Here is a 23,387-nt window from a genome sequence, read left to right on the forward strand (position 1 = left end):
GGTCCGTCTTGGGTATTAATATGTCAATGTGTCCAAGGTTATTGATGGTTTAATTGGGTCATACAGGGTTTGGTTAGGAGCCATTGAATTATGGTTTAAGTTCGGGCTAAAACGGGGACTCCGATCTAAGTTTTAAGTGAATTATAGAATTTAAGATTTGAGATCGAGTTTAAGTCTAAAAAATGATTCAAATATGTTTTTAAGACGTTTGGTAAGTTTAAATGGGAAATGGTCATTTTGCACCAAGTTATGTTTTCAATCGTGGCAGTGCCCTGACAACCGATATCGCATATGAAAAATGTATATGTTGATATTGAACATGGATTTTTATGCAAATGTTAGAAACACGTTGGATGCTTGGTATTAAGAAAAGAAATGTATATGCATGGGTTTTACAAGTGATGAATATGATGACATGTTTTTTAAGGAAATGAGTTGGTTGTGACTAATACAAACACGAACACAAACATGTAAGGCCAATGCTCAGTGGACAGGTAAAACTATCGTTGATGTCCCCGCCGCCAAGTACCGCGGTTATACATAGATAGATCCATCGACTTAGAGCTGATACGAAAGTCACAACTAATAATCTGAATTCAATAAGAAAAATGAACACGTATATGATTATATGATGGGACACGATTTGAATATGTTATGTTATATTTAAGTTTGCGCTTTTGAAGATCATGAAACTTATTTTAATTACAGTTCTTTTCACTGTTGCATGATATATATATGTACTTGTTATTACAGTTCAGGTGTGTTGAGTCTTTAGATTCACTAGGTGTGATTGATGCAGATGATCATGAGGATGTGGAGGACTGGAGGCGCTGAAGACTGAGTAGGCGGAGCTGGGGGTGCACATGATAACCCGAGGACCTTGCATTCTTCCGCATATTATGTTTAGGAGTCTGGGGTTTTAAACAGTAGTTTTACATGTTTATGATATTCATTTATATATGCACCGGTGATTGTCAGAATATTAGATATTTGTGGTGTTCTTTTTGTCAAGCAGTAACTCCTCGATGATGTCCTATTTTAAGATTTTGTGTAACTGTAGTTATTTTAGTCAGCAATTGGATGAATTTTAAAACGCATGATTAACTTATTTAAATGTTTATGAGTGTGTTTCAGAAGTGGGGACGCTTGAAAAGAATTGTTAGGCTCAATTCTATATCCTCTCATAGAACCAAGCATGAGTTCATCGCAAAAAAACAAAATCAATCATGAGAATTGAATTATATCATTAAGAATCATGTTGATAGGCTCATAATAGTTGGAATTTTTTGTTGTCATATCTCTCATTGTTACCACTTTCAACGTGCATAATTGACATATTTTTATGTGATTTTATTGTAGGACAAAGTTTTCTGTTAATGCGATAAATCTGGGCTAAAAAGGATGATTTTATATCACAATTAAAGTTGTCGATATGATCTTAGTGGAAGACTTGAACAGAAAAATTCAGAAGTGATTTTTGGATAAGGCGTGATCACGCCTTGTGACAGCTCCTCTGCTGCTTAGTAAGAATTGAGAATTTTCTTATCATGGAATAAATATAAGATATAGTTTTTTATGGATAAAACACTATATTTTTTGAGGATATTTTTTAATTAACTTTTAATTTTAGTGATTAGGTTATTATTTTAGATTATTAGGCTTTTTATATGTGTGGACCCAAAATTTCTTTTTTGCCTACACAAAACCAAACGTGAGAAGTGAAGGGAGGCGGCACAAGAAGATTGAAAAAAAAAAAAATAAAAGATAACTCACAACCTTCCACCAATAATTCACGTAGAGAGAAGGGAAAAAAGTGGCTCAAGGATTTTCTCTCCAACTCTCTCCACACCTTTAGGCTAAGTTTTATATTTGATTCAAGGGATATTTTTGCTATTTCGATTTATCGCTGTGAGGTTTTTTCCACTTTTATTTATTATTCGTGTTTTGTTCAAGTATTTGTTGATTTATGATTTATATATATGAAAGTTGAATCTTCGTTGATCTGACAATTTAATTCGATATATAATTTTCTATTGCTATCCATCTAATTCAGTGATCCGTAATTGTCATGAACGATTGGTACATGAGTAGCAATAGATTAGGTGTTTTGTGCTATCATAGCATATTTAATATAAATAAATCAACAAAACTTGATCTATCAATTGCAGCTATCTCGGTTGTTAGATTTTAGGATTAACTGTTTTCACAAAACGAAAATGCTATTTTTAATTAATATGGAATGCTATCGTGCCCAGTTAATTATTGATAAGTTTTGACTGGATGCTGGGTTCGGTCAATTAAATTAGGAAAACGCAAGGATTTTAGCAGCTATCCCTATAATTCTAAGGTTAATGACTTGTAACTGCATGAATAAATAATATGTTAGTCGATGAACAGTGATACAATTGAATAGTAGAAATCCCTTGAATCGAGTTTGTAATATTAATTTACATTTCATTAGTTATTCATCTTGATTAGTTATTTCTTCTTGCATATTAAGTTTAGTTTAGTATTTTATTAAATTCATATCAAACAAATCCCTCTTTTATTTGCATTTTACTCGAAAGAAATCATCCCCCGTTCCCTGTGGATTAGACCCTACTCACCATTACACTCATTTTACTTAGAGATTAGAAATTTAATTTTGGTGGCTCAACGACAGCACACCAAATTTTGGCGCCGTTGCCAGGGAACGATGCAAGGTTAGTTTTTTTTTCGAGTTTTTTTATTATTATTTTTTATGTCTCATTCTTCTTGTACAGGTGATTCATCAAGAAAAGAAGAATTTGAGAATTTTTTGTTGTGAAACACTTTGAGTTGTTTTATCGACAAGTATTCACAAATTTACCCAACAAACCGAAGAGCCATTCTACGCAGCATGGGAGAGATTCAATAATTTGGCAACAACATTCAGGAATCATGATTTTTCTAACTATGTTCTTATTCGAATTTTTCTTAAAGGTTTGGATGCAGCTACACGAAGATGGGTATTTAATGGAGCACTAACAACTGGTAGTCCACTACTTAGTCGACATGAAGACAGTGTGATATATTTGCTAAATGATATGGCTGACTTTGACTACCATCAGTATTGGGATCCTTCGCTGCAGAGTTGGAGCCACCAATACACTCCAGAAATTAGCCAATCTGATTTTACAGACCAACATTTCGAGCATAAAAATGATAAGGGATGTAGTCTTGAAATAATCATAAGTCGACTGAATGATATGATAAACAAGCATGTGATATTGAATGAGGAAACTGTTGAGCCTCAGTTTGAAGAAGTTTTGGAAGAAATATCAAATGAAGATGAGCCACCAATGAAGTTGATAGATGAGCAAGCTCCTGAGACTATCGATATGAGCTCGTCGATAATATTATCATACATACATCTAGGAGATCCTTGTCTTTCTCCATTGCCGATTTCAACAGATTTTGTTCTTCAAGAGCCAACGATGATACTCTCATCTCATGCCTATTATTTAAAGTCATGTTTTGTTGAGGAGACGAGCTTACATCGTATACATCAAGTCAAACTTGAGGGAACATGGAACCAAGACCCATTTATGATGTCATATGACACGTACTTTGGGCGTCAACTGCTCTTTGAATGAGTGCTTTTGAGGGTCAAGCTGAGAACTAAAAATCAAGCGCTTTTGGGAGGCAACCCAAATTTTTGTTCTTATTATTTTTAATTTCTTTTATTTTTATTTTTTTCAATTAGTACAATTTTTGTTACCTTTGTGCAGAAGATGTCTTCTAAAAAGGCGTGATCACGCTTCATAAGAATATCACTTCTGCACCAAAAAAAAAATTTGCCCTAAACACAGTAGATGTTTTCTAACAAGGCGTGATCACGCCTTATGAGAAAACGTCTTCTGATTTTGCAAAAAATAAAATTGAATTTACGTTTGTTTTATCTAACCTTATTTGTTCTCACCCCTTTCACATCTTCCTCGGTAGCTTCCATCATCGATCCATCATTTCCCCCGACACAACAATAGAAAGCTTTGCTCTATGATGCCCAACAATTTTCAGAAGAGTTTTCTAATTCTTTTGTGTTTTTATTGTTTCATTTAATTTTTGTGTCATTGAGGACATTGCCACATATAGGTGTGGGAGGGGGTATATAGATTTATTTCTAGTTTTAATTTCTATTTTTTCTATTTATTTGCATATTTATTCGAAGAAAATTTATGAAAAAAAAAACAAACTAAAAGAGGAAAGGAGAGTACGACAAAGTGAAGTTGTTTGATCCATAAATTATTTAGTGTTTATTCGTTATCTCTCTCATTTGAATCTTGAATGCCTCTGATGCGAGTCTATGAAAAAACCTGATGCTTCCTTTGTATGCAACTGATTTTGCATTCTTACTGCTACATTTATGGGTAGTTGCTCTGGATGATGTGTTTAAATGATAAGTGTATTGGGTCTAGCACACATACCGTTTTCCTTGGTGAGCTTTGAGCCTATGAGCAAACATTATATCATGCTCCATTTTATTTGATTGTGTGTTGGTTATGCATTGTTGATTTTTCTAGAACTTGCATTGCTATACATGTCTTTGTTGACATCTTGTGATGGATTAGGCGCACAAACATAAGTAAAGGGCATTAGGTTCAAACCGTTTTCTTTCGCATCATCAGTGCCGTTCTTTTGAGCCTACCCTGATTCATTTACCCCTAGTGAGCCAAGTTCGAGCCTGAGCCTATTCGTTGGAAAATAACCACATTACAAGCCATGATAAATCTTTTTTGTTGGTTATTCCTCTATTTGAACCTTGAATTGGAGAATCATACAAACTTTTCGTATTTAGCATCGCTTTGAGCCAATAAAGTACAAATTGTTAAGATCGAGTGATTCATGCTCGGAGTCGTTGTCTCAAAAACTTCTTAAAAAATGAAAATATATATATATATAAGAAAAAAAAAGAGAAAAGAAAAGGAGTGAGAAGGAAAATAAGAGCAACGAAGAAAAAAAAATATACTCATGGAGGTTATAATGAAATTGAAGATGTTAATGTTAGCTGGATGCAATTGTCTTCGTGGAAAGTGTGTATGTATTCTTCAGTTCCATAAACCGTTGTACTTCTTTCCTACCTTACCTTTAGCCACAGTACAACCCATTTATAGCCCTTGTTTGTGCGTTTCAATCCATTTACTTGGTGGAGGATGTGATATATTCGCAAGTTTATGGTAAAAAATTTCAGTGTTTTGACATGAGAGCTTCTTGATACATACCTAGACACTTACGAGTGAAATGAGCGAATCCTGTGAGGAGTGTTTGGACCCTATGTATTTTTTTATTTCTACACATTCGGATGGAAGCAATTGCTCATGATGTTGGTAGTCAGATGTCCAACAATTAAATTTCTTTGGTGCATGAAAAAAATATTTTACGGACAACTAAATGAAGCAGAAAGAGGATAATGAGTTGAGATAATGAATTAAACTATTTTATGCTTGAGGACAAGCATGGTTTAGGTGTGGGAGATTTGATAGGCTCATAATAGTTGGCATTTTTTATTGTCATATCTCTCATTGTTACCACTTTCAACGTGCTTAATTGACACATTTTTGTGTGATTTTATTGTAGGACAAAGTTTTCTGTTAATGCGATAAATCTGGGCTAAAAAGGGTGATTTTATATCACAATTAAAGTTGTCGATATGATCTTAGTGGAAGACTTGAACAGAAAAATTCAGAATTAGAGATAAGGAGTGATCACGCCTTGTGACAGCTCATCTGCTGCTTAGTGAGAATTGAGGAATTTCTTATCATGAAATAAATATAAGATAGAGTTTTTTATGGAAAAAACTCTATATTCTTTGAGGATATTTTTTAATTATCAATTAATTTTAGTGATTAGGTTATTATTTTAGATTATTGGGCTTTTTATATGTGTGGACCCAAAATTTCCTTTTCGCCTACACAAAACCAAACGTGAGAGAAGTGAAGGGAGGCGGCACAAGAAGATTGGAAAAAAAAAAGATAACTCACAACCTTTCACCAACAATTCACGTAGAGAGAAGGAAAAAAAGTGGCTCAAGGATTTTCTCTCCAACTCTCTCCACACTTTTAGGCTAAGTTTTATTTTTGATTCAAGGGATATTTTTACTATTTCGATTTATCGCTGTGAGGTTTTTTGCACTTTAATTTATTATTCGTGTTTTGTTCAAGTATTTGTTGATTTATGATTTATTTATATGAAAGTTGTATCTCCGTTGATCTGACAATTTAATTCGATATATAATTTTCTATTGCTATTCATGAATTCAGTGATCCGTAATTGTCATGAACGATTGGTACATGAGTAGCAATATATTAGGTGTGTTATGCTATCATAGCATATTTAATCTAAATAAATCAACAAAACTCGATCTATCAATTGCAGCTATCTCGGTTGTTAGATTTTAGGATTAACTGTTTTCACAAAACGAAAATGCTATTTTTAATTAATATGGAACGCTATCGTGCCTAGTTAATTATTGATAAGTTTTGACTGAATGCTGGGTTCGGTCAATTAAATTAGAAAAACGCAAGGATTTTAGCGGCTATCCCTATAATTCTAAGGTTAATGACTTGTAACTGCATGAATAAATAATATGTTAGTCGATGAACAATGATACAATTGAATAGTAGAAATCCCTTGAATCGAGCTTGGTAATATTAATTTACATTTTATTCATCTTGATTAGTTGTTTCTTCTTGCATGTTAAATTTAGTTTAGTATTTTATTAAATTCATATCAAACAAATCCCTCCTTTATTTGCATTTTACTAGAAAAAAATCATCCCCCGTTCCCTGTGGATTCGATCCTACTCACCATTACACTCATTTTACTTAGAGAGTAGGAATTTATTTTTGGTGGCTCAACGACAGCACACCACATATGTTAAGTATATCTTAACTTACACAACCGACAAAATAGTTCAAAAACTATGTGTCTACTTGTCAATCAATAAGATAAATATATTTCACAAGGGAAAGTTCAAAAGGTAACATCTACTTATATTTTATGCAAGATTCAACTTATTGAACTTTATCACAAAGCTTTTCGTATGAGTGTCAACTTCCATTCATGTGAGAATTGTTGGATTTGAGAATAATCATGTATATAGTTAGGGGTGAGCAAGATTTTGGTTAAACCGAATTAACCGACCGAACCGAGCCAATTCGAAAATTCGGTTCGGTTATTTCGGAAATTCGGTTTTCAAAATAAAAAAATCTGTTATATCGGTTAATTCGGTTCGGTTACAGTTTTCAAAATTTTGAAATCGGTTAACCGAATTAACCGATTTAATAAATACTATTATTTAATAAATTTTTATTATTTATCAATTTATATATATTTTATAATTTTTAATTTTAAAATTTAATTTGTTATTCCCGTTTCACGATATTAAACTTAATTTGATTGAAGAAGATCAGATTCCCCTAATTCAAATCTTGCTTCATCCGCCGCCCAGCCTAACTTTATCTGCCGCCCACCCTTAATTTGTTATTCTCCAGTCTTACTTCATCCGCCGCTCACCCATCTCTCAGCGCCGGTCACTCTCTATTCTTCACTAGTAAGTTTTTGAATATTGGAAAGAGTTACACTCTTGAGTCTTGATGGAATGTGTGAATAAGATTGATGCACTATGTTGACTATTCTAGTTTTCATGTATCGTTTATGGACAAAATACGCAGCGAAGTATGGGTGATTGAGGGGGAAAAATCATGTTCAATATAGGCAGCGAAATATGGGTGATTGAGGGGCATAAATTTCATGTATCGTTCATGGGTAAAATCATGTTTTCCATTGGGTGATTGAGGGGGCAAAATCATGTTTATGTAATCATAATGAAATTTATGTGTAATATGTTCTATTGGCCGTAACTGCAGGAAGTATGGGTGATTGAGGAGGCAAAATCATGTTTATGTAATTATAATGTAATTTATTCTCATACTCTCATACATCTTCTCCAAAGGAATTTAAGTGTAATCTATTATATTGGCCCTAACTGCAGGAACATTGTTTTACTGTTTTAATATTGATGAAAATTATATTTTCTTACTTGTAGATGTCGCAAGAAAATATATCAAATATGGATGTTGGTGGTAGTTGTTCCATGCCAATGCTACCACCTTCAACTGGGATGGAAACATGTGCAGATTCTAAATAAAAAATGACGAAGCGAAAGCCAATGAAATCAAGAAGTGAGGTACGGGATCATTTCAAAAAATTTGAAAATGACAAGAAAAAAAAAGGCCAAATGCAATTACTGTGATAAGGAACTTTTTTGTGATCCATATAAGAATGAAAATGCGAGTTTGAGGGCTCATACGAACTCATGTAAAAGTCACCCTCATGCGGTTGAAACAACTCAAGAACAATTAAGTTTACAGTCGGGTGAAAAAAAGGTGAGGTGTCTTTAACAACTTGGAAATTTGATCAAGAAGCTTGTAGAAAAGATTTAGCTAGAATGATTGTTGTTGATGAGCTCCTTTTCAAATTTGTAGAAGAAGAAGGGTTTAAAGTATTTATGGCAACGGTGTGTCCAAGGTTTATAATTCCTTCAAGATGGACGGTTGCACGTGATTGTGCTGGTTTATATACAGTTGAAAAAGAAAGTTTGAAAATTTTGTTGAATAAAGCATCACAAAGAGTTTGTTTGACAACAAATATGTAACGCCCCGAAAATTTTAAGGTTCACGTAAACCACATGCGCGCAAGTTATTAAATTCTTTGTATTTTAATTAATTGTTTTAATTGCATTAATTAATTATGTTGTGCATATTTGCATGTTTAAAATATATTTTTCTACATTGTTGCATTAAAACTGTATTTTTAAGGATTTTTCAAGTTGCGATCGAAGAACGGAGACCGAAGGCTGAAAAAACGTAAAATGTTTTTATTAAATAATTATTTTCAATTGTTTAAAATATGGTTGATGGCCTTTCATATTTTGAAAATAAGGAGTTTTGAGGTGATTTTATACGCCGGGACGTAAATTTTATCGGTGTTGGTTTTTCAACAAAAATACGAACTTTTTGACAACCCGGCTATTTAATTTACAAATTATCTTTACAAAAATCATTTTAATAATTTAATAAAATCCTAATCTAGCTTTAATGGGCCTAACTTATGTTTAATAGGCTTAAGGCCTTATTAGTAGATTTTTATGTATTTAAAATATATAATCACCACCCCAAACCCTCAAAACAAATCGGCCACTCAATTTTGTTCCTCCAAAACACTCCAAACTCACGGCACACACTTAAAGTTTTGGAAGAAAAATCGTGGTAAGCCAAGGAGAAATTCAAGCCAAGGTTCTTGTCCGTTCTTCGCAAATCGTCAACTGTTTTTCGTGCGTTAATTACTCAAAGGCACGCCTATTCTTCTTTCAAACCATCAGCACATCATATTATATTTTATTTTTATGCATAAAATGTTGCAAAACAAGTGACACTTTTTGAATAATTTTCGTTTTGCATGTGTCTTGCAATTTCAACTAGAAACTTTGATCTGAATTGTATTGTTTACGTGCATAAAGGGGCTGCCATGATTAGGTAGTGTTATGGTATTGGTGTACACGAATTTAAAGAGTCGTAGAACCACACAAACACACGGCCACAAGATTTGAACACAATCGAGAAGCACTTTGCTGTCATGGGAGACAAGGGTTCGGTTGTTGGGGTCCTACGGCTGGGCTTGGTAATGGCTCACGTCCAGGACTAGCCAAGGTCGTAGAGGGGTCAAGGGAAGAGTCCTAGCCATGCTAGGACTCGAACTAGATAGGCTGGGAAGAGTCCTTGTTGACAAGTACTCTCACCCGAGAATGGGAAAACAGCGCGCGCAGGTGCAGCGCTTGTCCAGGGCTTATGGGCTTGGTCTGGGGACTGCGGGCTGGGCCAGGGGGTGATCTTAGGGTCCTAGGTAAGTTCTTGATACGTTGGTTCAGTGGTTGGAGTCGTGGGTAGGGGCCCTAGAAGCATAAATCGTGAGAGGAACATGAGTTGCGCAGCTGCTGGGTTCCTGAACCAGGTGGCTCGCGCACCGGTTATATGGTCTGGGTTGGTCTAGGCTTGGTCCAGGGATGGTCAGGGTTAGGTGGGTTCGGTGGTTAACGGTTGGGAGGAGTCCTAGACTTGATAGGAGCTTCTTTGTTCAAGGACACTACACACACACACATGCAAAAACATGGGTCGACTTCCATCAAGATTTTGAGCAAGTTAGGGTCATTTTTTGGGGCTAGGCTTGCACAGTAGTGTCTCTAGATGGGTTGGCTAGGTTTTGGCTCAAGGTGGCTCGGGCGTGGCTCGAGTAAATTAGGAGATGGCTCGATGTGTTCGATAAGGTGTCAAAAAACGAAAATTAAAAGGCTAAAAATGAATCCATGGGTCCATGGGGGTGGCTCATGACTTGGAAGGGTAGAATAAATCTTAAAAATGCTATGTTTAAAATTTGGGATCAAAATAACGAGTTTTGGATATATTCAGGATTTAATCACCGCACGAAACGCTTATTAACGAGTTAATTGAAACGCCTAGTTCAAGCATTATAAATTATGAAAAATTATATTTAAGCTTAAATAATTATTAGAAGTCTATGTTTTTAATTTGGAAATTTTATATTAAGTTTTGGTTTAATTCGGGAAAAAAACGCATTACTACGTTAAATTTAAAGATTAATTTAAAAGTCATCGAATTAAGATAAATAAAAATATGAGAAAATTCATGTAAGCTTAAATAATTATTTGGGACATGTTAGAATCAATGAAATTAAGAAAATGTCAAAAACGGGAAATTTTACGTCTAGAGGTAAAACGGTCTCTTTGCACCCTAGAAAATTAGTGAACGTCATGGCAGTGCCCTGAATGCTATTTTATGTGCTAATATGATTATTTCCTATAATTATGGATGTTTATGGGATTTTATATGTTAAAATGATATTTTAAATGTTTAGGTGATTTTATATGTTTATGATTTAATATGTCAAAATGTTATTGTAAATGTTTTGAGCTTAAAATGTCATTTTAAATGTTTATGAAATGTTCATGATTAAATTATGATTTTTAAATGTCTATGGGATTTTTATGATTTAAGGTTGACACTTAAAAGACATGTTGGATACTTGGTTTCAAAAATAAAAATATATGTTATGCACGATTTTATAAAGTGATGGGAATGAAAAATGTTGAAGGAAGTGAAGTGATTGTGACTAATTCGTTAATGATGGCGATGTCGTGAGAGTGATGGTCCTAGTGGGAGCCCGACGATCGTGTTTCCATTATTGCGAATATGAGGTTATGAGGATATGAGGTTTGAGGTAAGAATGAGAATATCGTGAGGGAGAGAAGGCCCCAGAGGGAGCCCATTTATGGGAGAAGGCCCCAGAGGGAGCCCCGACGATCGTATTTCTATTCGATCATAATAGGCCAGGGCCCAGTTGATCGGTGAGAGTGTTGCTGGTGTCCCCCGCCGCCCAGTACTGTGGTTATATGTAGATGGATCCATCGACTTTTGAGGTTTGAGGAAAGTCACAATTAACGATCTGAATTCAACAAAGGAAAAAGAAAAAGGAAAAGGAAAAATGTTTATGATCATGTTAAAAAGGTTTTATGTCATGTCATGTTGAGGAAAAAGGAAAAAGTTTAGGTTTATGTTATACATGTCATGAAAATGTTCATGCTTAAGGTTGATGCATCATTATGAAAATGTTTCTATTTAAAGTTCATGTATCATAAAAGATTTACGAAAATGTTCATGTTTAAAGTTTATGCATTTTCATGAAAACGATATTTTAAGTACAAATATTTTTCACTGTTATATGTTGACTGTATTACGTATTACTTGCTATAAAGATGATGATGTGTTGAGTCTTTAGACTCACTAGGTGTGATGGATGCAGGTGAGTTTGAGGGAGGACTTGACGGGTGATTTGACTGGACTGAAGGCGCACACAACCCGAGAACCAGCGCTTCTACTTTTTCCGCATTATGATTTATGACTCATGATTTATGTTAAAGATTTTTAAGACTATTTATTTATGCTTTTGAGAGATTTTTGAGAGGTTTAGTATGGGCTTTACTTTTCAAACTTATTGTTTTTTAGGTTTGGTAAACCAGTTGACAATTTCATTTTTATGACTAGTTCACTTGATTTTTAAAACGCTAGTTGGATGATGTTTTATTTTAAAAGGTAAAATATTTTATAAAAAAATTTTCATGAGGTTTATGTGTATGGCCGAAAATTGAGTGTTAAAAAAAATATTTCTAGTACTTTTTAAGCAATAAAAAGGGCAGACGTTTCAAAATACATGGACATCGATTCAAAAAATCAACTACATGTGTCTAACAGCCCACTTTATTGATAATAATTGGCAATTACACAAAAGAATTATCAATTTTGTCCAATTACAAGTCATAAAGGTGAGGCGATTAGCTTAGCAATTGAAAATTGCTTAAGGGATTGGGGAATTGATCGAGTTTTCACTATTACAGTTGACAATGCAAGTTCAAATGATGTTGCTATCAATTTTAGAAGAATTGGGATTCTACTATTTTGAAGGGAGCTCATATTCACATGAGTTGTGTAGCTCATATAATTAATTTAATTGTTGTTGATGGTTTAAAAGATATAAATGAATCTGTGACAAGGGTTAGAGATGCGGTGAAATATGTTAAGCAATCTCCTGCTAGATTAAGCAAGTTCAAGGAATGTGCAAAGCTTGAAAAAAATTGAAAGCAAGAGTTCTTTATGTTTAGATGTATCAACAAGATGGAACTCGACTTTCTTGATGTTGAATGTAGCTCAAAAATTTGAGAGAGCTTTTGAAAGATTTGATGAACTAAGATCCATTTTTTACATTAGATCTTCAATTCAAAAAATGGGAAATTGTTTTGAATGATGGAAATGTGATATTTGGAGCAGATAGCAAACTACAAAAAAAAAATGAAGACTTATGATGGGACACCAACATGTACTGATTGGAGTAATGTTAAACTTTTTGCTTCTTTATTGCAAGTTTTTTATGAAATAACATTGAAGGTTTCAGGTTCATTGTATGTCATTTCCAATACTTTTGCTCATGAGATTAGTTCTATTCATACTATATTGAATGAGTGGCAAGAAAGTGATGATATTGATGTGCATTCCTTGGGGTTAAGAATGAAAAAAAAAATTGACAAATATTGGGGAGATCCTGATAAGACGAATAAGTTGTATTATATTGCTGTGGTGCTTGATCCAAGGCATAAGTTGGATTTTGTAGAATTTATGTTGGTAGAGTTGCACGGAGCTGAAAATGGGGCACGAGTAGGAAAGATAGTCAAGGAGACTTTATTTGCTTTGTACAAGAATTACAAGGATAATATGGATCCTAACACCTCAAAAATGTTGTCTGTTCAAGAATCAAGTGATATTGAGTCCAGAAGCTTGACTCAAACAGATTTGAAAAGACAATCAATCCTTGTGAAATACAAGAGACAAAAGGCACAAATTTTTGGTGATGGAAGTATATCAGAGCTCGACAAGTATCTCAATGCAATGGTTGAGGAGTATTATGATTCTTTTGACATTTTGGGATGATGGAAGCAAAATTGTCATAGAATTCCCATACTAGCTCAAATTGCTCGAGATGTTTTGGCCATTCCTACTTCAACAGTCGCTTCTGAATCTGCTTTTAGTACAGGTGGTCGAGTACTTGATTGCTTTAGGAGTTCATTAACTCCTATGGTTGTTGAAAGCCTTATTTTTACGCAAGATTGACTTCGTTCATCCCCAATACCAATCAATGTTGAAGAAACTTTAGAAGATGTTGAAAAACTTGAACAAGGTAACTTTTTTCGAGAAAAAAACAGATTTGTTAGATTTTTATTTATCATTAAAAAAACCTAGTTTATATTTCTTATTTGTCACCATTTATTTTTCAGATTTTTCTAAAATTGTGTTGGACTCTTCTTCAACAACACAAGGGGATAAGTGAAGTATGAATGACTCTTATCATCAAAAAATACATGTATCGTTTCTAAGACAGTTGACTAATCAAATGTTTGTTTAATTTCAGATGTTCAAGATCTGTGCATGCTGAAAGAAACTTGATATTTTGATGCATTCGGTGCAGTGTTTCCTGGCCAATTTTGTGTTGAATCTCCTTCATGGAACTAGATTTATAAGTATTATTTTTGTGGTCATGTTATGTTATTTTATAAAAAAAACATGTATTAAATCACAATTTTTTAAAACTAATCGGTTAATTCGGTCATCAACTGAATTAACCGATTTTAATTCGGTTCGGTTTTAATCGGTTATGAAAATTAATTCGGTCGGTTCGGTTATGGTTAAATAATTCGGTTCGATTATGGCTAATTCGGTTCTGTCGGTAACCGAACCGACCGAATGCTCACCCCTATATGTAGTGGGCTTTTCCGCACAGTAACTCACTAATCATATAAAATACAAATATTAAATACAAATAGTTTTTGTGAGAGTGCAATACAAAGAAATGAACAAGTGTTGAGACACAAGGAACTTATAATTATACATGTTCTTCCCCAAATTATGTTGTACTACTTTACATATTTTATTTATAAAACTTTGAAACACAAATTATGAGTGCACTAAATATGATATTTTTATTCATTATTTTCATCATATGCAAAATTTTCCATCAATAATATATATATATATATATATTCTCTTTTTAAATTTTTTAGTGAGTCATTTATTTTTAATTATCAAGTATCTACTACTTTTTTAGATTTCTAACCTTCTCAACAATTTCATACATTAATCGTTCTTAGTACTCTTTGTCAATAATGTGGAAAAAAAATGTCTAAATTAAAATTTTCCAATCAATCTCTCACGACCAAACAGTATTATAAATGAAATAATTAAGTGCATTGCATTTGATGACATTCAAAAAAGGCCATAAAATACACTTGATTTCGTCGGTGCATTTATATACTTGAGTTGAAGTTATTTCATATTACACATAAATTTTATATTCCATATTTGACCATAACTTTTGGCACCCATTTCGACCCAATGCCCTAGGAATAAATTCAAACAACACACAATTTTAAGGGCAAAGTAGAAGATTCACGATGAAAAAACTTTGTCCTTCCATTCATTTTTATAGTAGAAATAGATAAACATATTTTTAAAATAAAATTTGACATTTTCTAATATGAACAAGGTGATTAATCTTTGCTCGTCTCCGATCGAGTCCACGGTACTCGAGAATATATATCTAACTAGTGAGGACAAAGAAGAGACCAGAAAACAGCAAATCTGGCCCGATTTTAAGCAGGATTTAACAAATATCGATGATGAACACATCAGGAAAAAATTCTGCACATAAAACATGAACAAGATGGAAACTGTTACTTTGCAATGATCTTAATTATCATTGAAAAACACACAAAAACAAGGTTTGAACTCCAACATTTGTTTCCTCAAGTCTTTGGTTTCTCCAACAGAGCAGAAAAATACCACTCATTCTTCTCAATCCCACGGTCCATCTTCCTTCCAACATTCCATCGAACTTTTCGGAATCCAACACGGTCGAACAGTGGGACGTAAGTGGCGTTCAGCTGCAACCCCAGGCAGAAGAACCGGTCAACCCAAAACAGTCCACCAGGCCTCAATATCCTATATATATCATATAGAATGAACTCCAGCATAGACTCCGGAATCCAGTTACTTAAAACGTGCATCGAATGGATGATATCAAGGGTATTATCGAAGAAAGGAAACCTCTGAGAAATAGTAACATGCATGGGTACCAATCCACGAGATGCAATGAAGCTGTTGAATGGACCATCGAAGTTCATTGAAGTTGTGATAATAGTCACATTTCTCTCCTTCATTCTTGCAGCAAAAGTCCCCGTCCCACCTCCAATATCGAGCCCGATTCTGATCGTGCCTCGTGGTTTCAAACCAAGAATTTGATCGATCCCATAATCTATACCTCCATTGTCAAAAAGCCATCTTGTTTTCTCCCTACCTTGTAAATGAAAGCAATCTTTACAATCATATCTTGCTTTATCCCCTGTTCTGTCAACTAAACATTGGTAGTTTTTGCAAGTATAGGGGTCCCAAACAAGGCTTGTGTCTGGTGGAATTGACCACATGCTCTCAGGCAAAGGCGTCGGCTCAATATAACCAACCGGGGACTTAGGGTGGCAACGCCTCCTAGGAAGTGGCTCACACCCTTTAAGCATGAGTTTCTGCGCAGACACGTCGTCCACAGGACAATCTCCTCCAATGACATACGACATGTAATTTGACAAGTCGTCCTTATGCTTCAAGCATGCCCCACCAACCGAAGGATAGACCTTATCCGATCCCATTTGTGGGGTGAATCCTAGAGGAAGCTTGTGAGAGCCTAAGGAAAGTTTGGCCTCATCAGATATATCAGCAAGAAGATCATCGTAAACGAAATGTTTCTCCTTGGAGGTTTCTCTTACGTCTATGTTAACACGGGAGAGTTGAACCGAGAGAGTCTTGATCAGTGAATTGGCGGACTTGAGTTTTTGGCCCAAGTTTTCGAGCTCAAACCGAGTGGCAACGAGGTCGTCTTCCGTGGCATTTAGCTTGATCAAGAGAGTGGTTGTGGAGTCCCAAATAGGGAGAGAAAACTGCTTGGAAAATCTTGAAATAGGGTCTTGCAAATTGGAGTAAGAACCAGTGACAATGAAAATTGTGAGGATGTTGGTTACTATGATAAGCAATAGTATTTTGAGCTTGCATTTGATTTGAGTCTTTTGGTATGCTTGGTTTTTGGTAGAGTCTTCGCTTCCCATCCCTCTAACTTGCTTTGGATCTAAGGCAAGTTAAGCTATTGCTGTTTATTCGGTTATATATATATATATATTATTTTTTAACAATAATTTACGAAAATTTTACATTTTGAAAAACAAAATTAAGGAAAAAATATATTTCAATATATTCTCTTGTAAGACCGTTAAGATACTTGCGGACTCCTATTTGATATTATTTATAACCCCAATTGTGTATATATATATATATATATATATATATATATTTCATTTATTATCTTATCTTGATCTATTTTTGTAATATAACAGAAAATTCCATTTTAGTCGTGACCTATTTTGAAATTTTTAGTTATGTAATTTATTAAAGTTTGGTTTTCATTCCAACGCGCGCTTTGAATTTTTGTTTTTTCCTGCTCGAAAACATTAAATCGCCAAATAGTGCTTATTTAACATCGATATACTTCAACGTGGTTAAAATAAACATAATATTACACACATTAAAATTTAATTGAGCAAAAATAAAGAGAATTATGAAAAGTAATTTTTTCATCTCATTTTGAAATATTGTAAAATGTTTTAATTTATTTTCTCTTTGTTAAAATTGATTTTAATATATGTAATATATGCTTTATTCCAACCATATGAGCTATGTAAGATATAATCGGTGTCAAATAAACAATATCTGGCAGATTTAGTTGTTTCGAAGCGAAAAAATACCAGATAAAAAAACAAATCTATTAATTAGATTGAAACCAAATTTTGACAAATTACAAACTAAAATCCAAAACAAATCAACATACAGAACTAAAATTGTGTTTTTCTCCAAAATAACCTTCAAATGTTTACAAAACCAAATACCATATGAAGGTTAAAATTTGAAAATAGTATACATCATTATATTGATGAGAAAAAAAAAGGAAAAAAAGAAGATTGCATTTTAAATTATTTTATATAAAATAAATATATATATGTCCTCCAACACCACAACATTACAATTATCCAATCCAATTAAAATATATGGTTTGAGCGATTTGTCATGTTACTTTGTTGCCGTTTTAGGCGTTCGAGGGAGGTTAGTTTATTGATGAAACATTAACAATCTCGAAATCTTGAGATTCGAGATCCTTAGTTTAGCCTTTATTTCAAGTCTACTTAGTAATTGTTTTTATATTTGGCAGTTAACTAAATTTAAGGGTACAAGATTTTGATCTTGAAATTTAAATATTATATTTTTTATATGAGTAGGTCTATTGTGAGATGATCTCACGAATCTTTGTTTGTGAGACGGGTCTATCCTACCGATATTCACAATAAAAAGTAATATTATTAGCATAAAAAGTAATATTTTTTCATGGATGACCCAAATAAGAAAATCTGTCTCACAAAATACGACCCGTGAGACCGTCTCACGTGAGTTTTTGTCTTTTTATATATGTAAGATATATACATAGGTTCACTTTTTTTTTTATCAACGTATATAAAATAAGTAAACAAACAAACAATAAATAATTATATGTACAAGCTGATTCAACGCTTTAGTAAATTTTTTTTATATTTTTGCTGCAGCAACAGATCTCGACATTATTTTACTCTTAAATTTAGAAGACTTTGCATATGCTCCGACAAATTTTCTTTGAAAATTTTAGTGATTAATAACTTAGATTAGATCGAAAGATCCTAATTTCCCACTGCTTTGAAATCCTAAAATCATATCAAAATGATTTCCACAAGTCAATCGGAATCTTTTATTTATTTATTTATTATTATTATTTACTAGCAAATAAGAACTTGCATTATGCATATATAATTATTGGTTTTAAAATAGGGATAATTTTGTTATTTTGGTTAAATGATTCAATAAATTTAACCAATTTAACATAATAACATTTTTGGTATAATTTTTATTAAAAAATGAGTACTTGTTTTTGTCCGTACACTTAGATATATTACTAATTAGAGGGTCTTCTTTTAATTGTCAAAAAAAAAAGAAAAAAAAAGAAAAGAGGGTCTTCTTTTATGTATAGTATGGATAATCATTATATTATTTGTTGGTGCATTAAATTTTTTTTTTTTGTCCTTAAGTCATATTTCAGCAAAATGCTAACGTTACACCAGAAAATGTTTACATAACATTGAAAATGTAAATATTGAAAATTACTAACATGAAACAAGAAATTGCTGATTTATTTGATGTCGCGTCAACAATTTGACCAAAATAGTCGAAACCAAAGATAACGTACAAAGACAAATTTTGAAAGCTTAATGGACTAAAATCCAAAATTGAACGGAAAAAAATTATTTTTCTTTTACATATATACTACTATCCTACATTTTAGATTTTAAGAAAAATTTAATTAAATATTTATTTTTTATAAAGTATAAGTATGTTAGTAGAACTTTTAAAAATATTATTTTTTAACTTTGATTTTGTTATATTTTATTTTGAGTTAATAAAACAATCTCTTTAGTTAACCATTATTAGTGAATAAAAAAATAGAAAACATACACTTGGGAACATGAAAACCTATACACACACGTGTTAGGACACACGCGTTGCCAGTTGCAAAATTGACGTGATAAATTTGAATCAATTTTTAGTTAAACTCCAGTAATTATTTCCTGTCATGCATATTTTTGTTCATTTCAGTAACTATGTTAATTTACGTATCCTTTGTATTGCCTAGCTTTAGTTTAATCCTTTGGTTTTCATTCCAAGTGACGGTGAAGGGAAATATAATTTTCATATTAAATTAATTTCTCTAATATTTTTTTTCCTTGTTGATTTGATTGAGTATAATATTTAATTATAGTTTTGTCTTTCTAGATAATTAAGTTATGATTTTATTGTGATATAATATCTTTCTTAAATTTAATTTCTTATTGATAGATTATGTGAAATATTGGGTTTGTCTTTTCTAGATATTATATTTATGATAATGATTTAATGAGATATGGTATCAATGTTTAAAGGGAGTTTATTTCTAATTAAACTCTCACTTTCCTTGTGCTATAGGTTTCCTTATGGTGGTAAAACTCTACATTTATAAATAAGAGACCAAGGACATCATTGATGCTCTTTCTCTCTCGGTAAAAATTCACTCACGTGTGCACGCTCAGAATTTCAGAGAAAATCCTATTCAAGAGACGTGTTGTGTTTTGAAGAGTGGTGATAGCGTGTTGTCGTGAATGTTGAGAACATCTGCGGATATCTGTGAAGAAGTTGGCTGAAGACTGTTTTCGTGGATCTCCCTTTTGGCATCACGTTTTGCTTTCTTGTTTTAGTTTTTTTTATTCTGGGTATTCGTTTTAGAAAGCATTTGTTTTCTCAACTTGTTGGAGAAATTGATTTTTGTAAAAATCACTAGTGATAGTTTTTGTGAAATGTTAAGTTTTCTAGTGATTAATTTTTGCCCTGAGGCACCGCACACAAGTATAAATACTTGTGCATATTTAATCTTGTCCATCTATTTATTTTAAGTAAATTTGTGTTACAAACTTTAATTTTTCGCTGCATGTTGATCGAGATATTGTAACATCTGGCACAACATTTAATTTTTGATAAAACACAAATTTGCATCTTATACTGATTTGGTTATATTAGATATACTTTATTAACTGTCGAACAACACGAGTTCTAACAGACATAATGAATGTTCATGCCATTTGCGAATTTATTTTCCCGTTCCTTCAATCATTTGGTTAATTTTAAGTTAAACTGCATCCAACTTAGGAGGTTAGTACTAACGATCGGATCAGATATTCACGATGTTTGATCTTTTGAAGTTACATTTATGTTTTTCACATTTAAATTCGAACATTATGTAACGCCCAAATTTGAAAAATATCTCCATTGTATCAAGACGGGTCTTTCCAACGTGCTTATGTTCTCATTCACAAGCACTCTATGAAACTTCCCAGAATCAAACATGCTTAACTAAGATCATCTTCTGGGCTCGTAACTGCTTGTACCACCAAAAGAAAATTTGAAGTAATATGGTTTATGTAAATGTCGTTGGCCCTGTGATTTGTATCCTTTCATCGATTGCAACAAGTCCTCCATAGACGAGATAATGAGGTTTATCAATCCTTTTCCCAAAGGCCAGCACCGGTTGTCCCTCATGGTCACATACCACACCTGCTGTAGCAAGGGTGTTTGAGTTCAGATTGTAGGCTGCATCCACGTCCAGTTGCAGGCGATTAACCGGTGGCGCCATCCATGTCGTCGAAGAGAAATTGATATGTCATTCTGGAAGATGTTAACGTCAAGTGTCGGGCATCCTGGAAATCTTTCAGCACTGCCTTACTCCAATTTGCATTCATCGCCACCCTCCACCCCTCAATATTGTGAACCCATTTGAATCTCTCTGACTAGATTGCCTAAGTGTGCATTGAAAACATCTCAAACTCTTTTGTTCTCTGTTGTTCCTTCTTGCAGCTGAAGACATCGAGGACCTCCAGCAACCTAACCTTCTTTAACATGGGCCAAAAGCGTGTCATCTGCCAACACGGTTTCTATAACGTCCGAAAATCATCCTATGTAAACCGCATGCATGAAAATTATTTAAATTGCTTGTTTATTTTATTCAATTAATTTTAAATGCTTAAATGATATATTTTATATGATTAAATGTTTAACTTGCATGATTTCATGAAATTAAGGATTTTGTCCGAATATTCGATATTAGGCCGAGGAAAAGAGATCGATGACAACCAAGACAAAAATATTTTTTATTTAAGGCTCGATAATAGGATTAAAATTTTTTAAAAATGTTGGAATCCAAATTATTTTATGAGTCAAGCCTTATTTTATCCAAGAAGCCGATTTTAGTCAAACAAATGACCTTTAAGGGCCCGAAAGTTTTTATTTTTAAAAGTTTCTTAAATAAAAGTTTATTTGATAATTAAATGGGCCTAATTTACCTATGATTAATGGGCCTAATTATTCTCAAACTAAAAACCTTAAAACTCCAACTTTTAAAACACTGATTTCGAACCACACACACTATATTTTCGAAAGTTTGAAAGAAAAAATAAAAGGCTAGTCGCTTCCCATTCGCTCCTCTTTGCAATCCTCGCTAACGATTGAATATTTGAACGTTCTAAATGTAAAGGCATGTTTCTAAACTTTATTTTTACATTATTCAAATCATAATATGTGTGTTTATTGTTTTTAAGCATGAAAATGTTTAGAACGAATTATTTAACGTTTCGACATAAATTTTCAAAGTTTTGACGTTTTTATGCTTATTTGAGATGTGCTATGACTGCCAAGGGACATACTGCCAATATAGGGACGGGAAGGGATGTCCAAGGGTTTAGAAGGGAACCGTTTAAGAACGAGAAGAAAGACGGACAGAGGCTTAGGAGCCAAGCATGGCTAGGGCTCGGCTAGGGTATGTTTCGGTTCTATGGGTTTGATAGGGTTGTAGCCGCACCAGGGGTTTGACCAAGCATGTTCATGGACCTCTGCTGGCTGATTCCAGAGTCTAGGAGGAGTCATAGGGCGGTTGGATGGGTGGTTCAATGGTAGGATGCAGCCGTGAGCCTTGAAGAGGAAGCTAGGGTGTGTGCGGCTCGGTTGCAGGCAGAGGGGCTGCACGGCGTTGCTAGGGCTGGTCAAGACTGTCTGGTAGGGTCCTGAGATGGTGGCTAGCAGTCTGTTGGAGGTTTGGCTAGGGCCTCGACGAGAGTGGCTCGATGGATGAGTGAGCCGCGACCTTGGAGAATTAAGGAGAGAGGCGCGTGGCTTAGGGCAGAAGTTAAGGTTGGATCGTGGGCTCTTGTGGGCTGGGTCATGCCTCAGAAGGGTAGACTAGGGTCGAAAAAGTTATGTTTCAAATTTGGGAATAAAATATTAAGTTTTGAATTTATTCGGTTTTTAAACGCTTCACGGTTTACCTATTAAGTCAATAAATTGAAAGACTCGAGTTTACGTCTAAGAAAAATATTAGAAGTCAAATTTAATATTATATGATTATAAGGTCCAAAAATGCGATAACGTAATCCAACATCCTGAAAATCTAGGAAAAATAGAAAATGCCTAATTAAATTATTTTAATTATATTAATTAAATGTGGTAAACATGTTTACATGTTAAAATATAGTTTTCTATGAGAATGTATAAAACTGTGTTTTTAAGAGTTATTATAGACGCGATCAAGGAACGGAGATCGGGGATTGTGAAAGGAAAAATATTTTTATTAAATGATTATTTTTAATTTTTTAATATATGGTATATTTTATATGTAATTTTCGAAAATGGTATCTTTTGAGGTGTTTTTATATGGCGAGTCGTATTTTTAATCGGTAATCAATTTTTGACGAAATTAAGGACTTTTTGGGAACTCGGCCAATATTTTTGAAAACTCCTAAACGAAATATTTTACCTACATTATAATGGGCCCATTATACCAAGTTTATTGGGCCTAGCTTCTTACCCAATTATTTATATCAAACTTTGATTGTCCAAACCCTAATCTACATTAAAAAAACAAACACATGCCCACAACCTAGAATCCTAGGGCTTTTTCTCTCCTCACCCCACACGCCCCCACACCCTCACTTTCAAGGCTTTTCACGCCACTTTTGGAAGGGATAATCGCAGCAAGTTCTCCCCCGT

At 33.5% G+C, this 23,387-nt stretch overlaps 1 protein-coding gene and 1 long non-coding RNA gene across 2 annotated transcripts; one reads left to right on the forward strand and one right to left on the reverse strand.

Moving 5' to 3' along the window:
• Window positions 1-12,942: 12,942 nt before the first annotated feature.
• LOC142552505 (uncharacterized) lies at window positions 12,943-14,176 on the forward strand. Its single transcript, XR_012821817.1, has 3 exons — window positions 12,943-13,821; window positions 13,919-13,972; window positions 14,053-14,176. It is a non-coding gene; the product is annotated as an uncharacterized LOC142552505 (long non-coding RNA).
• A 1,141-nt stretch (window positions 14,177-15,317) lies between these two features.
• On the reverse strand, window positions 15,318-16,805 carry LOC142552506 (putative methyltransferase At1g29790). Its single transcript, XM_075662200.1, has one exon. The coding sequence runs from the start codon at window positions 16,790-16,792 to the stop codon at window positions 15,443-15,445; it is 1,350 nt and encodes a 449-aa protein (XP_075518315.1). The 5' UTR covers window positions 16,793-16,805; the 3' UTR covers window positions 15,318-15,442.
• Window positions 16,806-23,387: the final 6,582 nt, after the last annotated feature.

This window comes from Primulina tabacum, chromosome 8 (assembly GCF_025594145.1).
Source record: "Primulina tabacum isolate GXHZ01 chromosome 8, ASM2559414v2, whole genome shotgun sequence".
In the NCBI taxonomy this organism is placed as follows: domain Eukaryota; kingdom Viridiplantae; phylum Streptophyta; class Magnoliopsida; order Lamiales; family Gesneriaceae; genus Primulina; species Primulina tabacum.